This window comes from Trichomycterus rosablanca, chromosome 6 (genome assembly GCF_030014385.1).
Source record: "Trichomycterus rosablanca isolate fTriRos1 chromosome 6, fTriRos1.hap1, whole genome shotgun sequence".
NCBI lineage: Eukaryota > Metazoa > Chordata > Actinopteri > Siluriformes > Trichomycteridae > Trichomycterus > Trichomycterus rosablanca.
In genome coordinates, this window is record NC_085993.1 from 28,599,268 (window position 1) to 28,617,029 (window position 17,762).

The following is a 17,762-nucleotide window of genomic DNA, read 5'->3' on the forward strand; positions in this document are numbered from 1 at the left end:
GCCAGGTTGTCTTTATCTTATATTTTATCAGTCTAACAACCTGAGAAAAATGCAAAATCGGGGTATTTTTTATTGTTTTTATATTGTGCGTATTAAGAGAATTGCTGGGAAATTAACTGTGGTTAAACCTTATTTAAAATGTTCTAGGTGTGGGTGAATACTAAGTGTAGGTTTATTTTTTAATCTTACAAAAAGAAAAAAACCATTTCCACATTTAAACAGTTGTGTCCATAATTGCATTTATTCATCTGACATTTGTCAGTCCCATAATGCATAAGGGAACACACTTGACCAGACAGTAGGAGTCATTGCTGTTACCGGTAGCTCCGCTGACAGTCCAACTCTTTGCAGTGGTGGGCTACCAGATTAGAACCTTGTGCTACATGAGCACCCACTTTTTTTTACTGATGCATGATTTGATTGTCTTACAGGCATGTCATTTAAGTAGAAACCCGTATAAAATAAAATACATTCAAATAACAGCAGGAGAAAAACACCTCCAGTACACCATGATTCTAAACACTTACAGATATGTGACTCATCTAATGCAAACAGGCAGAAAAAAAACAAAGTAAAAAGAAAAAAAGAGCATCTGTCACTTTCCATTCTCAAATGGAATTTTAGTGCTGTCTTAGTAATAATTCAGTCTAACAAATAATGACATCATTTTAACATCCCTGTCAGGAAGAGAGTAAAAAACAATTTATACTGACAGTAAAGAATAAAAACTGAAAAATCTTTTCTCCTTTCCTTCTATTTAGTAACCATAACCACGATGATAGCCTTCATGATATTCCTCATGGTAACCATATTCCTCTTCAGGGCAGCGCATGCCGAGCGATTGCTGGATGGCCATCTCCTGCCTGCGCAGCTGCATGGAGTCGATTAGCTCATAGATGGTGGACATGGACCACATAGGTGATGGGTACCAAGACTTCACATTTCCATCTTTACCCACCAGAAGCATGGAGAAGTAGTCTGGACTGACCTGAAAGTAGTTTCGGAGGTCACGCACCAGGGGTGCAGAAAGGTCTTCACGTTCCGTCTTTGAACTTCCTGTAATATTAGGTAGGTTGTGGTTACTGCATGTGTCTATATAGACGTAATTGAAAAATACTGACAGATACTAATCATTTAATACTAGTTCCCTTTGTTCCATTTCAAATACCATATTAATTAAAGTTCCCTGGATCCATTCTTTCTATCTGAAAACAACCTGATCCACAAGATAGGTTCTTCTGAAGGACTTTATGAAAGCACCATTCTCAAAATAGGTAGAGTAACAAGAAAATGTTATTTTTCTGTCATTTAAAAGTAACCTTTCATTATTTAATTGACTTTCTGCAATGTAATAGTTTTACTATGAGCAAAGCTACAGATGCCCAATACTACCCCCACCACATTTGATAGTAGGAACAGTGTTTCATCATACCACACTTCTATTTTTCATTTACTTATTATTTTTGTTCATGCATTTTCTCCCCTTTTTCTCCTGTTTTTTAGTGCGTCCAATTGCCCGATTGCATCATGCTTCCACTCCACTAATGCCGACCCCTGCTCTGATTCGAGGAGAACGAAGCTAACCCACGCCCCCTCCGACACGTATGCATTTTGTCACCTACACTAGACAGGATCAGCTCTGTGTACGGAGAGACACACTCTGATCCACACTCTTTCCCCACCCCTGTGCAGGCGCCATCAACCAGCCAGCAGAGGTCGCAGTGTCATCAGTTATGAGAAAGTCCCTATCCGGGTTAATGCCCCACCCCATATGAACAACAGGCCAATCGTTCATGTGGCCGCTCAGCCCAGCCGGCAGGCAGAGCTGAGACTCGATACGATGTATTTGAGATCCCAGCTCTGGTGTGCTCGTGTGTGTTTTTACCGCTGTGCCACCTGAGCAGCTTCTAATAACATCTTAACACTTGGAGGCCTAAGGCATAAGAGGCATACGATTTAAAACTGTATTTTGTGTTTAGTCAGGTTGTCTTTATCTTGTTTTTTATCAATACAGCTGTAAGAAGAAACAGAAAATGAGGTTAATTTTTAAATGTATATTCATATTGTTAAGAAATTAATGTGAATAAGCCTTACTTAAAATAGTCTAGGTGTGGGTGAATACTAAGTGTAGGTTTAATTTAAAGTTTGTATTATTTTTTAAATCTTACAGAAATGCATTTTTTTCACATTTACTTTAAACAGTTGTGTCCATTATTGTATTTATTCGTCTGACATCAGTCAAGGATTCCTACATAGCACCAAAAGGTACGGAGGAACCTGCTTTGCTCAATGTATACCTCCACCATGCTGGCAACTCAACCAGACAGTAGTAGTCACTGTTTCTACCAGTAGCTCAGTTGATACTCAAACTCTCTGCAGTGGTGGGCTACCAAATTAGAACCTTGTGCTACATGGGCACAGAAACACAGTTATGTTGAAACAGGAAAGGGCATTCCCCAAACTGTTATAATAGGTGTGGCTGAAACACCTGAACGCAATGATTGATTTTTACCACTGGCCCATGAGAATGACTTCCATTCTAAGCTCAGATCACATGCTGCTGTAGGGTTCGGATGTACTGTCTTAAACAAAAACATATTTTAGAGAACATCTTGAATCACAATGTACAATAAATCCCCTCTCACCATTGATAGGGTAGAGATCCAACACCCCACCTATGTCCTCCATGGTCTGCCCCAGCAGCTTCAGCACACACACGTGACGCAGTCCTGTGGAAACACACACAAAATAACTTAAACAAACAATGACAGAACTAACACCTGGTTCTGCTCAGTAAGAACAAACATATCTCTCCTCTTTACTGGTCCCTAGTCGAATCACATCACGGGAACATGTTTCTGCAGATGTTTTTTATCTCAAAAACAAGCATGTAACTGCAATCAGTTGGCATTGTTTTAATTCTTTTGGTCTGAACAGGCCCTGAAGACAGGAAGGAAGTGGCCACTGCTTAATGACCGTGCATGACAGTCTCAACATTACTCAGACTCTCCCAGATCCTGCAGCTCCCACAAGAGTGTTTGAATAGATGTCTAAGAATGTCGTTTCTTGTCTTCCACTGAGGAAACAATCATGTTAGGCTGTTAGCAGGCCCCTCCATCATATTGGTATTGCCATCCTTATAATGCATTTTACAGTGAAAGTTAGTAGACGATGTCTGGTTCAAATTAAAGCCAGACCAGACATGACAGACCGCTCATAAAAGCTTTAAGGGGAAGAAGATTTTCATGTGATGATGTGAAAGCAGCGGTGCATCAGTGGCTACACGCTCAACCGAAAACTTTTTTTTTCTATTTATTGATGCATTTTCTCCCCCTTTTCTCCCGATTTAGCATAGTCAATTAGTCTTCCGCTGCTTGGGATCCCCAATTGCATTCGAGGAGGGTACATTGCTGCTCACGCCTCCTCCTAGCGGACCCCTTCTTTTCGCCCATGCAGTCCGCACAGGCACCTCTATCTGCTAATCAGGGTCCTTACACAGCATTTGAAGAGCCCACCCACATAGTCCCGTCATACCACCCAGCAGACACGGTGGCCGATTATTGTATGCTGCAGGCACTGCCAATTGTGCCTGCTAGTTGGCGTCCAGCAGACCGGTGGCAACGCCAAGTTTCAAACCGAGGAGTTCAGAATCTTGGTGCTGGTGTGCTAGCGGAACATTTTTTGCTGATCGCATTAAAAAGTTTGTATGACAGCCGCTCAGATGGCACAGCGGTAAAATAGGTTAGCACACCAGAGCTGGGATTTCTAATACATTTGAATACATGTATCGAATCTCAGTTCGGCCATCAGGCTGGGTGGCTATATGAACAACGTTTGGCTGTTGTTCATCCAGGGAAGGGAGCTGAATAGGGACCTCATAACTGGTGCAATTACGACCTTTGCTGGCTGATTGATGGCGTCTGCACAGAGTAGAGGAATAATGCTGAGCAGGGTGCGACTCTCCATACACAAGGCTGATCAGCATATGAATCCGCCTCGTGCAGGTGAAAAGATGCAGTCGGCTGCACACGTTTCGGAGGGAGCGTGTGTCAGTTCACTCTCCTCAATCGGGGCAGGGGTCAGCACCAGTAGAGAGGAAGCATAACGCAATTGGGTAAAAATTTGATGTTCTAAACATCGGGAGAAAATGCATTAATAAAAAAAAGTTGGTACGATGCTAGGAAAAATTTATCGGAAGGTGACTGTAGAAAAGTGATGTCATTTGTTTTTGAAATTCTTTTTGAAGAACCCTTTTTCATATATATTTTGTTTTTTAAAAAATTGTTAACGATATACACTCATCTCTGGTTATACTTTGTCTCTTAGCTCTTTTCACCTCCATCAACAAGCTTATGGCACAACTCTGGTTGGATTTTCGACCACTCTACTTGGGAGAACTGATAAGGTAAACCAGACTTCCACAAATTTTTCACATTAAGCACATGAATCCTCCTTTTAAACTGGGTTTTGATACCTGTCCTGCCTGAAACTAGCTATTGTGTCCATGGTTTACTAATTTGTAAGCTTTTATTCTCTTTATTGGAACAGTTCTGGCAACAAACAGAGCATAATACTTGATAGTAGGTACACAGTTGTTGGGTGTAAACACCTTAGCTTTTCTCCTTTAAATATTCTTTTGATTACTGTTACCAAACAACTCAAGCTTTGTTTTATTTGACCACAGCACTCATCCAGAGGGATTTTTTGCCAATGTGATCAGCGACAAACCTCAATCAAGCTTTAAAGGTGGTGATTCTGGAGCAGGTGGTTTTTAATTGCAGGCCAGCCTCTAAGTCCATAACAATGTAAAACATACGCCGATCAGGTGGCGCAGCGGTAAAACGCATGCTGTTCACAAGAGCTGAGATCTCGAATACATCGTATCGAATCTCGGCTCTGCCTTGCCGGCTGAGGATGAGTGGCTACATGAACAATGATTGACCTGTTGTTCAGTTAAGGGGCAGGACTAAATCCGGATGGGGACTCTCTCTCAGACTGGTGCGATTGCGACCTCTGCTGGCTGGTTGGTGGCACGGAGATGGGAAAGGAGTGCGGTAGGGGGTGTGGCCCTCCTTGCACAGCACTGTACCGCACTGCGCTCGTCAAGTGTAGGTAATAAGATGTTCGATTGCTGTGCATGTGTCGGAGGGGGCGTGGAGCAGCCTCGTACTCCCCAATCAGGAGCAGGGAGCAGCATTAGTGAGAGGATGATTGACAGGCAGAAATTGGATACGCTGAGGTGGGAGAAAAAAACCAAAAAAAAAACAATGTAAAACATACTTGAGTGTAGACAGTGACACGTGTTCCAGTAGCTCAGCATTAGTTGTTGCTTAGATGTCACATGGAGTCATTTCTCTGTACAGAGCTTTCTGGACGTTCCCATATTAAGACTAAATCTAGTATTTAAGTCTAACTAGCCACGTTATTAAAATAATAAATACATTATACAATATTTATTTCAATATTTATTTAAGTCTACCATGGCATACATGTCCCACAAGTGTGTATGTAGGTGTGTATGTACTTGTGCCTTATTAATGTGGAGTTGTACTCAAAAAACAGAAATGAAGAATACTTTCACCTAACTCACCACTGACAAAATAGAAGGCCATCCACTTAAAATTAAGTTTGTCAACATACAGATGGAATATTAACCTGATAAACACTTAGCCACCCTGCTAATTGTACACTGCTCAAAGCTTAATAGTACCAGAAATAAAAACATAAACAAAAAAACCTCACCAAGATTGCAGGTCTGACTGTTTAAGGCATAAAGCTGCTGCTGATAGGCCCATTCCTCACCATCAGGGGCGGAGATGACGAGCAGCCTTCGTCTCCAACGAAATCTTCAAACAAAAAATTAAAAGCAACAATAATAAAAAAGAAGAATACCCTGAAGTTATTTATTAAGAAATGTAAAAATCAGGATGCTAATAATAAATGCTATAAAAAATAGGCTACCTAGAGAGGAAATTCTCCAGCGATCTGGATTTGTCTTCTTTCTTGCAAATTATTCCGAGCTTCCTTTGACTTTCCATCTCTTTTAGGCGTGATGAGAATGTATCGATGTAGTCAAACACTGCCTTCATGATGATCGGAACTTCATACTGTTGCTGTAAAAAGCAAAAATGTCATGAAATGATAAGAGTTTAACCTATCACATGACGGCTTTAAAACCAAAAAATACCCTCTCTGAGACACCTGAAGCCACTCGAATCCTAGTGCTGATGCACCATTGTAGAGCAGCTAAACTTGTTTCAAGGAGAGCATTAACTAACTGCAACATGAGCCCATAGACTTGATTGGCTTTAAAATATAAGACAGAAATGTCACCCCTCCCTGACAGAATGTAGAGGTAAATACGAAGCAAAATTTGGAATTTACTCAGGTCTAATGGTATCAAGAAGACTCCTATTTAGATTAAAATTCATAGCAGGCACCCAGGTGGCGCAGTGGGATATTCCGCTAGCACACCAGTGCCGAAATTCTGAACTCCTTGGTTCGAAACACGGCTTTGCCACCGGTCGGCTGGGCGCCATCTAGCGAGCATAATTGGCAGTGCCTGCAGCAGACACGGTTCTGCTAGGGCCGGATGACCGGACTATGAGGGTGGGGTCTTCAAACACTGTGTAAGGACCCTGATTGGCAGATAAAGAGGCGCCTGTGCAAAGTGCATAGGTGAAAATGGGTTCCGCTAAGGGCTGCACGTGGGCCGGAGGAGGCGTGAGCAGCAATATATACCCTCTTCAACTGCAATCGGGGATCCCCCAGCAGCGGAAGAGAAATTGACTACACTAAATTGGGAGAAAATAGAAAAAAATATCATGGCAGTTAGTAGCAGGTCATGTTTTAGATAAATCAAAAAGTAAATATCAGGTGGAAAAAGTAACAACACTTATATGAACACTTATTGTGAACTGTGTCTGTGTTAATTTGTGCCCATTTAGAGAAATAAAGCTGGCAATAGCCCATGTGGTGTATCCAAGCTTGCAGCTGCTCAATATATAAAGTCCCAGTCAATGACCTTTTCTCAACATAACTTCTATATGCGTCATTTAAAACCAGTAAGCCAACAAGTTTTAGCACCTCATATAAGCACCGGTAAGAACTAACTTATTACTAACTTAATTTAAACATAAACAAGAAGACATTTATGTACAGGTTATTGTAAAGAATGCATGTTTCTCAACAATACAGTTAATTAGTCAACAAAAGAAATCCCATCTGGTCCCATTTCATCACCTATAATCTATTTTCTAGAACAGCACAAAATTAGTGTTAGTACATAAATCACTTTATTCTACGTACAACATGTATGTATGTATGTATGTATGTATGTACAGGGGTTGGACAAAATAACTGAAACACCTGGTTTTAGACCACAATAATTTATTAGTATGGTGTAGGGCCTCCTTTTGCGGCCAATACAGCGTCAATTCGTCTTGGAAATGACATATACAAGTCCTGCACAGTGGTCAGAGGGATTTTAAGCCATTCTTCTTGCAGGATAGTGGCCAGGTCACTACGTGATGCTGGTGGAGGAAAACGTTTCCTGACTCGCTTCTCCAAAACACCCCAAAGTGGCTCAATAATATTTACATCTGGTGACTGTGCAGGCCATGGGAGATGCTCAACTTCACTTTCATGTTCATCAAACCAATCTTTCACCAGTCTTGCTGTGTGTATTGGTGCATTGTCATCCTGATACACGGCACCGCCATTGGATGCACATGGTCCTCCAGAATGGTTCGGTAGTCCTTGGCAGTGACGCGCCCATCTAGCACAAGTATTGGGCCAAGGGAATGCCATGATATGGCATTAATGAAGATTGGCCATATATATATATATACATACAGGGGTTGGACAAAATAACTGAAACACCTGTCATTTTAGTGTGGTAGGTTTCATGGCTAAATTGGACCAGTCTGGTGGCCAATCTTCATTAATTGCACATTGCACCAGTAAGAGCAGAGTGTGAAGGTTCAATTAGCAGGGTAAGAGCACAGTTTTGCTCAAAATATTGCAATGCACACAACATTATGGGTGACATACCAGAGTTCAAAAGAGGACAAATTGTTGGTGCACGTGTTGCTGGCGCATCTGTGACCAATACAGCAAGTCTTTGTGATGTATCAAGAGCCACGGTATCCAGGGTAATGTCAGCATACCACCAAGAAGGACAAACCACATCCAACAGGATTAACTGTGGACGCAAGAGGAAGCTGTCTGAAAGGGATGTTCGGGTGCTAACCCGGATTGTATCCAAAAAACATAAAACCACGGCTGCCCAAATCACGGCAGAATTAAATGTGCACCTCAACTCTCCTGTTTCCACCAGAACTGTCCGTCGGGAGCTCCACAGGGTCAATATACACGGCCGGGCTGCTATAGCCAAACCTTTGGTCACTCGTGCCAATGCCAAACGTCGGTTTCAATGGTGCAAGGAGCGCAAATCTTGGGCTGTGGACAATGTGAAACATGTATTGTTCTCTGATGAGTCCACCTTTACTGTTTTCCCCACATCCGGGAGAGTTACGGTGTGGAGAAGCCCCAAAGAAGCGTACCACCCAGACTGTTGCGTGCCCAGAGTGAAGCATGGGGGTGGATCAGTGATGGTTTGGGCTGCCATATCATGGCATTCCCTAGGCCCAATACTTGTGCTAGATGGGCGCGTCACTGCCAAGGACTACCGAACCATTCTGGAGGACCATGTGCATCCAATGGCGGTGCCGTGTATCAGGATGACAATGCACCAATACACACAGCAAGACTGGTGAAAGATTGGTTTGATGAACATGAAAGTGAAGTTGAACATCTCCCATGGCCTGCACAGTAACCAGATCTAAATATTATTGAGCCACTTTGGGGTGTTTTGGAGAAGCGAGTCAGGAAACGTTTTCCTGATCACGTAGTGACCTGGCCACTATCCTGCAAGAAGAATGGCTTAAAATCCCTCTGACCACTGTGCAGGACTTGTATATGTCATTTCCAAGACAAATTGACGCTGTATTGGCCGCAAAAGGAGGCCCTACACCATACTAATAAATTATTGTGGTCTAAAACCAGGTGTTTCAGTTATTTTGTCCAACCCCTGTATATATATATATATATATATATATATATATATATATATATATATATACATATATTATTATTATTATTTTGTTTATGTATTTTCTCCCCCTTTTTTCTCCCGACTTTAGTGTATCCAATTACCCAGTTGCATTATGCTTCCTCTCTACTGATGTTGATCTCCACCCTGGTTGAGGAGAACAAAGCTAATGCCCCCTTCGACACGTGCAGTAGCCGACTGCATCTTTTCACCTGCACAAGGCGAGTTCACATGTGGATCAGCTTTGTGTACGGAGAGCCACACCCTTATCAACGAATTATCCCTCGTCTCTGTGCAGGCACCATCAATCAACCAGCAGAGGTCGTAATTGCATCAGTTCCCTATAATCCCTGTCCGGCTCCCATACTGTATAAACAACAGTCAATCGTCAATGTAGGAGCCCAGTCTGCCGGATGGCAGAACTGAGATTCGAAACGGCGAGTTTGAAATGTCAGCTCTGATGTGCTAGCGTGTTTTACCGCTGTACCACCTGAACGCCTTCTATAACATATTTTAAAGTAAACTTTTAAATGAGCAAATAATGGAATCTAAATAACTCTTACTGGTCATCACCCTACATATTTGTCTAAATAAAACCTGAGGTCACAAGTTTTATTAGTTTTCATGAAACTGATTAAGCCCAACAGCGAATGTTTGGATAAATTAAACAGATTATCTTCAGGAAATTTGGATGTAATAAACTAGATTTATGTTGTAGCCCTAAAAGCCAATTCTGCACTTATCTCATAAACATAGACTGTTAATGTTTAAAATTCTGATCTTCTCATGACAGGGTAAAAGCATCAGTTTTGCCAAAACAAAGTAGAAATTGAAACTACTGAAATTACTCGAGTTTATCATGTTTTTCTATCTGTCTAAGCTCATGCTATTCTTCAGTTGGCTGAAAAACAAAAACAAAACAAACCTTCACTTTAATGTCAAAGTCAGTTAGCACCATGTAGAAGTCATTATGAAACATGCCAAGATGCTTCCGGAATGCCGTAATGAGCTGCTGATTAATAAGGTCACTGTCTGGAAGGCCACTCAGTGGTTTATCTTGTTCTGTAAAGTAAACAAAAACAAGGTTATTCTAAATACACCAAATGACACGAATATTAACAACATACAGATGAAACCATAAAACCTGAACTCACCCATCTGGTAATGGTCAATCTTCATGGTCCCGTTTGCTAGGGGGCCAAAAATGGTAATGATGGAGATCTTGCGTAGGGCCATGTCACAGACCTGCTCCAGATACTCATCCCTCTGCTGATTGTACATTTTGCTGTTTTCATCAGGGGTGGTGATTACCTGCAATACGTTCATTAGATTTGCAATGTTTATTTATATTATAAGGCACATGTGAAATCCTAAACTCAGAAAAACAAAGGTATTTCATTTCACTTTTTGTAAAGTCTAAACCAAATCCACATGTAAAGCACATTATATAAGCAAAAAGTATGAGGACAGCTCTCCTGATTATTAAGTTTTGGTGTTCTACATAAACCCTTTGCTGTGTATAAGATAAATTAGTTTGAGGCCTGCACAGACCCCGAACCTCAACATCACTGTACACTATTAAACTGAATAAACTAAAATGTTGATTGTGAGCCAGGCCTTTTTATTCAACGTAAGTGTCTGACCCTACAAATGCTCAATTCTCACAATAGTGGAGGTTGTTCTAGCCCCCAAAAAGCATCAAACTGCTTATTACCCATGGTTTTAAAATAAGATGTCCAACAATTTTATAATATAAAATTTGTAATAATTTTCCCAGCTTTTCAATGGGCGCAAGGCACAGAGTAACACCCTGAAAGGGGCGCCAGTCCATCGCAGGGCAGACACATACACATAGTGCTGGACAATAATTCGATATCGCTATATATCGCGATAGAAAATTTTTCAATAACGGTGATATGATTTTTAAACAAATTCGATCGATATGCATACGTCAGTGCGTGATGACGTACGGCACAGGCACGAAGCCAGTGCTCAGCGTTACCGCTCTGATTACACTCCGCTACAACACGGTGGATATTAGCGGCAAAATGAGTTCAACAGCTGTGAGTGAACGGGCATCCACAGTTAAAAAAGAAGCAGTAGAAATAGTTGATAAGAGAGGAAAGCCTAGACTCTTTTTTTCTGTATTCTTCAAGCACAACACCTGATATAGCAAATTCTGCAGCAACTCTATTATTTGTATGTAAACATTTTCGAACAAAAGTGCTTAATCAGTCCATGTTGTGGATTAAAGTTGGGACCAGAGGTGGAAACATTTACAGAGGTGGAATTACATTTACCCGCGTTACTGTAATTGAGTAGTTTTTTTGTGTACTTGTACTTTTTAAAGTAGATTTCACAGCCTGTAATTTTACTTTTACTTAGGTATGTTTTGTATTAGGAATTGTAATTCGCTACATTTTAAATAAGATCCGTTACTGAGTAAAATAGTAAACGCTAAATAAATTGCGGCTGGGAAACTGCTGCAGTGAATTCTGTGACGGGGAGTCGAATCTTTTGTCTCGGTTCCTTTAAAGAGCCGTATATATATATATATATACATAACGACTCCCAGAAGCGGTTCCTTTATTTCAGTTTAAAGGGCCGTTCAATAAATTTGAATCATTCTACGACACATCACTAGTGGTTATACAGTTTGAAAAAGTTTTATGGGACTAAAATGATACATTACACATCCCTAAATGTTTTAAATGTTGTATCAACATGTTTCTTCTATTATATTTGAATTAAAAACAACTATTGTGAGATTTATATCCACTTGTCATGTTTGCATTACACAGAAGAGACCCCCCCCCCCCCCCCCTGTTAAAAAAAGTAACGAAGTGAAGTTTACTCTGAGTACATTTTAAATGAGTTACTTTTTACTTGAGTAGATTTTTAGACTAGTAACTTTACTCGTACTTAAGTAAAAATTCATTAAAGTAATAGTACTTTTACTTGAGTACAATATTTTAGTACTCTTTCCACCTCTGGTTAAGACATATGTTAATATATTATATTATATATTGTCAAAGCTTATGTTTATTTGAGAATGATGTCGTGTTTTTGTCTGTATACAAATGCTGAATACAAGTAAAAGGTAAAAGCTCATTTATTTGTATTATTATTATTTCTAAAATATTATGTAGTTGTAAAGGGTGAGATTTCATAGACTTTTGCAGGGTTCAGAGGTTTGCAGGTACAGCCTTTCAATGTTGGTGTTCCTGGCAGTTTTTCTGACATTTGTATTATTCATATCGTGATATAAATTTTAGCCATATCGTCCAGCCCTACATACACATAAACACACACATTCATCTATAGGGCAATTCAGTTACTCCAATTAACCTGACTGCATGTTTTGGGACTGTTTGAGCAACCCGGAGCTCCCGGAGGAAACCCATGCAGACACGGAAAGAAAATGCAAACTAGCACAGAAAGGACCCGGACCTCCCCGTCTGGGGATCAAACCCAGGACCTTCTTGCTGTGAGGCGACAGTGCTACCCACCGAGCCACCCCCAATACATATTACAATACATATTTATCTAGTAATAATAACTTGGATGATACACCAGCGTATTGGTTAAATAAAAACAAAAGCTCTGTTTAAATAACTTACTATTTCTTGATATTACTTTCATTATTGCATTTTGTTGCTACAAATTAAGTTTTTTAGGATTGTAACATATTACTGTATTTAAAAACCCCAAAATCCTTAAAAGTTGGCACAGTAGAGAAAATGCAAATAAAAACAATGCTGTGGTTTGTAATCATCTTTTAAAGTTATCTAGGTAACTCGAGATGAAAGCCAAAAGAATAGATAACTAATGTTTAACCTAAATGTTCTTGTTAATAAAGCACATTTTTTATTTGATGCCAACAACACATCCTACAAATTTGGGACACTGGCAATGCAAGACTGGGAAGTGTATCAAAAATTATTGTTTCAGAAGCTTCCCTTCCAGCTGAAGAGGTAACAGGGAATGGCATCACAGTTGGATTTAAAATGAAGTTTGCTGATGCATGATTGCAAGGTATTTAAAGATTTCTCCATTTATAGTCTATAACATTATTAAAAGACTTAATAAAAATCTGTGCATAAAAGGCAACCTGAAAACCAGTCCCTCAAACAGCACTGCAATTAATATAACCACGTAGATTTGGAAACAGTGCATTCTTAAAATATTCAGACCTCTTGTGTTGATAAACTGAATACACTGACGAAGCATAACATTATGGGTGAAGTGAATAACACTAATTATCTCTTCATCACGGCACCTGTTAGTGGGTGGGATATATTAGGCAGCAAGTGAACATTTTATCCTCAAAGTTGATGTGTTAGAAGCAGGAAAAATGGGCGAGCGTAAGGATTTGAGCAAGTTTGACAAGGGCCAAATTGTGATGGCTAGACGACTGGGTCAGAGCATCTCCAAAACTGCAGCTCTTGTGGGGTGTTCCCGGTCTGCAGTGGTCAGTATCTATCAAAAGTGGTCCAAGGAATGACAGGAATGACAGGGTCATGGGCGGCCAAGGCTCATTGATGAATTAATCCGTGCCAAACCTCCCAAACCACCCCTTTACCTAACCTTTCTAATGTCTGAAATTGTCTTTTTTGTTATAAATACAAGTATATTTTCCCTTAAATCTTAAATTAAAGAATAGACATTCCTGTAATAAACAATAATATAAACTGTATCTACCAGAAACAACAATAACTCTCATATTTCTCTATTATTTCCTTCTTTATTTCAGTAGTGTTGTATTTTGTAGGTGTAATTGCACGAAAGAAAGAATACTTTACTGAGCCGAATTCCTTCTTCTCTCTCACTCACTCACTGTCCCCTCTGTCTTATACACAGTGACAGCTACTGGCAGGAGTAATTATATAACACACCAAATAGTGATTTTTCCATTTTCTCACCACTGCACTTCCTCTGCACATGCTTTGAGGACATTTTAATATAGAATTCTACAAAATATAAAGAAAACATCAGAAAAACACCATCCGCTGTCCGAATGTTCGCTCACTGTATATGTATAGAGAGAGAGACGGTTGGAGTCAACTTGTTCGTGACGTCACATGTTTCGCGAATTTCTGTTCTTAATCCGAAATTTGTTCATACGTGAAGTTGAAAAAGATAGTTCGTAACCCGAAATGTTCGTATGGTAAACCGTTCATAACTCAAGGGTCTACTGTATTAGAAAGGTGGTCATAATGTTATGTCTGATCGGTGTATATTGTCTATGGACAATTCTTTTATTAAATACAGGTCAAAACAATTGCTAATTATTTCTGTCAATTTTTATTTTTCCTACTTTTTTGGAATTTGGTTTGTATTATTTATTTTTGGACACACCTGCCATGTCACTGGCCCACTTATAAGAATGTGCTGTACATGAACTTCTATAACATACTTACAAGTAGACGTCTCTTTTTCTCAAAATAACCAAGGAACAACTCTAGTGCCGTCTTTTCTGTAGGCTTTACAGTTGGTTTGCTGGCATTTGTGTCCTTATGGCTGCTTGCTTTTTTCGCTGAATTACTGTTAGCATCATCATCCTTGGAAGCTTTAGGTGGTTTTGTTTCAGTGTTTTTCACAGGCTTCATGGGTCTCTTTGTCTTTTTCTTCTCACCTTTCTTCTCAGCTTTTTCCCGTGTTTTTTTTCCTGCTTTGGTGGGCATAACTTCCTCCAATAGTTTACTTGCTGTAGGCTTTGCTTCCTCATAGTCTTCTGTATGTTCATTGATTTGCTCCCTCCCTACGTTTTTATTTTTTCCCTTTGGTGTTTTAACCTTGATAGGCTTCTGTTTGCGGCCTTCAGGTGAAATCCTATCTGAGCGGTCTCTGTGTTTGTCTGTGTGGTGAGTATTAAAATCAGGGCTAATGGAGGGGAAGGTTACTGTGTTTTCTCTTTGGCGGTTGGAAGTAACAGGCTGATTGGTGGGTTCTAAGGGGCTTAGGTGGCCTTTGCGTTTGTGGGGTAATTTGTGGGGGCGTCTATGTGCTGCTTTGGTGGATAAGGTAGGTAGTGTGGTGGTTGTCGAGGGAAGAGTAGTTGTGGGTGCAGTGGTAGTAGTTAAAGCAGGTAGAGTCATAGCTGTGATTGTTGTTGTTGGTTTTGTAGTAGAGGTAGTTGTAGTTGTTTTTCTTGTTGTTTGGGTAGTAGTAGATTGTGTTGTACTACTTAAAGTAGGCTGTGGAGTAGGTCTTGCCACTTTCAGTCTCTCAATATCTTGGTTTTCAGTCTGCACACTGAGTTTGGAGCCTTCTATCTCAGTCTCAACAGGATGTACCACCTTTCCTTCCATTCCCATGGCCTTACACCTCTCCACAAATCCTTTCTGCCTGACTTTCTCATGTCTGCGCATTGGCGTCTGGTCTATCACCTCGTAAACAGCTTCTAGCCTCACCGGATAGGGATACCTTTCCTCTACTTGCAGGGTTCTCCTTAGCAGCACCATGCCAAACTTGCCCTCCTCTAGCTTTAGAAAGCTCATCAGCTTGGGTACCAAGGCTGGATCCAACGGCTCCTCAACGATCGAGCCTTGATTGTTTACGCGTCTGACTTTTCCACCCATCTCTTCCTTCCTATGAAACATGACAATCTGCTGCATATGTCGGTCTGCCATCTCACAGTACACATCTGGCTTGAGTAAGCTCATCATCAACCTGTAGTAGCCGTCTGAATCATGAGGCGCCGAAATGACCAGAACTCGGTTCTTGCCTGCAAAACTGGCAAGAATATTTATGGGGCCTGTTCCATTGGCCATACGGACATGAGAGCTCTGAGGGCCCTGTCGGGGCAGACTGGGGACTGCATTATTATTAGGAACGTTAGGTTTTCTGACTGGCTGTACGTTTGAACTTTGTACAGGTCTTCGACCTTTCAGGACTCTCCTCACAGGGGACACTGATAAATCAGTAGCTTGATCTGCCTGAAGAGCAGAGTTCCCTGAGATGGCTGTAAAAGTGTGCGATTGTGCTTGTGTGTCAGTACGTCCTTTTCCAGCATGGTTCCTAGTGCTTCTGAAATGTGCGCCCACTGAAGACTTGACAGCTGATGTGTGAACTGTCCATAGCAAGACACACAAAAGCAAATGTGTCTGGAAGGGCTTCATTGCAGTAAAGTCCAGTGTTAAAAATCCACTAGCAAATGTCCAATAACCTGTTGCATGAACAGGGTTAATGCTTCCTGTTTTGCTCAAAAATATCCATGTACTTTCTCAGAGAATAAAATCAGGCTGGTGTTCAAATTTTTCTGAAATAAAAAAGGAATAATCTTTAAAACAGTTAACAAGTGCTGCACAGCTCTAGCAACCCAAGTATAGCATGTGTCCCCTGAATAAGGTTGCTTTTAGCTAAATAAATAGGTTAATACTTGAACATATAAATGAGTAAGTGCCATATACCAAGTAAATTACTACACTGTGCCAATGGCTCTAGGTCAACTGCAAGCCAGACAAGGATCAAAGCAATTGCTAAAGTGAATTAATACATACACCGACCAGGCATAACATTATGACCAATGACATGTGAAGTTAGTAACAATGAATATCTCTTTATCACCACACCTGTTAGTGGGTGGGATATATGAGGCAGCAAGTGAACCTTTTACCCTCAAAATTGATGTGTTAGAAGCAGGAAAAATGTAAGGATTTGAGTGTGTCATGACTAGACGGCTGGGACGTTCCCGGTCTGCAGTGGTCATTATCTATCAAAAGTGGTCCAAGGAGGCCGCTCAGGTGGCGTAGCGGTAAAGTACGCTAGCGCACCAGAGTTGGGGTTTCGAATACATCGTATCGAATCTCAGCTCTGCCTTCCGACTGGGCTGGGCAGCAGCATGAACAACGATTGGCTGTTGTTCAGGGTTAGAGGTAAAAAGTCGGATCATAGGTCCTCATAACTGGTGCAGCTGCAGCCCCTGCTGGCTGACTAATGCCGCCTGCACAGGGCTGAGGAATAATGCTGATGAGGGTGTGGCCCTCAATACACAGTGCCCGTCGGTGTATGAACTCGACTTGTGCGTGTTAAAAATGCAGTCTGTACTGACTGTACGTGCCGGAGGGGGCGTATGTCAGTTGAGAGGCGTCCTAAGTCAGCGGTGAAGGGTCGAATCAGTATAGAGGACGCAATCAGGGTAATTGGACACGACTAGATTAGGGGAGAAAAATTGGGGGGAAAAAAGTGGAAAAAATTTTATATATATATAAGTGGTCCAAGGAAGGAACAGTGGTAAACCGGCGATAGGGTCATGGGCGGCCAAGGCTCATTGATGCACATGGGGAGCGAAGGCTGGCCCGTGTGGTCCAATCCAACAGACGAGCTACTGTAGCTCAAATTGCTGAAGAAGTTACTGCTGCTTCTCATAGAAAGGTGTCAGAATACACAGTGCATCACAGTTTGCTGCGTATGGGACTGCATAGTCGCAGACCAGTCAGTTAGGAAGGTAGTCATAATGTTATGCCTAATCGGTGTAAATGTGTTAATTAATGAAGATCAACTCTGGTAAATTAGTACTAGGCAATATTATGAAATTATACTGATATCAAGCTAAATAACAAAATACTTTTCTGGGAATACAGCATTTTTCTTGTTTTGACTTTCGGAGACATTTATTTTCAGTAATCGCTTGATCCTGGTCAGGGTC

General features: G+C 40.9%; 1 protein-coding gene across 1 annotated transcript; it reads right to left on the bottom strand.

Moving 5' to 3' along the window:
• Nucleotides 1-231: 231 nt before the first annotated feature.
• ccdc80l1 (coiled-coil domain containing 80 like 1) lies at nucleotides 232-16,233 on the bottom strand. The gene is made up of 7 exons (XM_062996798.1): nucleotides 14,533-16,233; nucleotides 10,267-10,423; nucleotides 10,038-10,174; nucleotides 5,962-6,113; nucleotides 5,743-5,846; nucleotides 2,646-2,729; nucleotides 232-1,056 (listed from the first exon to the last, which is right to left on the bottom strand). The coding sequence occupies exons 1-7, from the start codon at nucleotides 16,231-16,233 to the stop codon at nucleotides 758-760; spliced, it is 2,634 nt and encodes an 877-aa protein (XP_062852868.1). The 3' UTR covers nucleotides 232-757.
• Nucleotides 16,234-17,762: the final 1,529 nt, after the last annotated feature.

Excerpts from the sequence above, each read along its gene's own strand:
- ccdc80l1 (XM_062996798.1), bottom strand. The coding sequence starts at position 16,233 with ATGAAGCCCTTCCAGACACATTTGCTTTTGTGTGTCTTGCTATGGACA. Across the intron at positions 10,175-10,266 it reads GATTGACCATTACCAGATGG|AACAAGATAAACCACTGAGT; the intron begins GTGAGTTCAGGT and ends TTTACTTTACAG. Across the intron at positions 6,114-10,037 it reads ACTTTGACATTAAAGTGAAG|CAACAGTATGAAGTTCCGAT; the intron begins GTTTGTTTTGTT and ends TGCTTTTTACAG.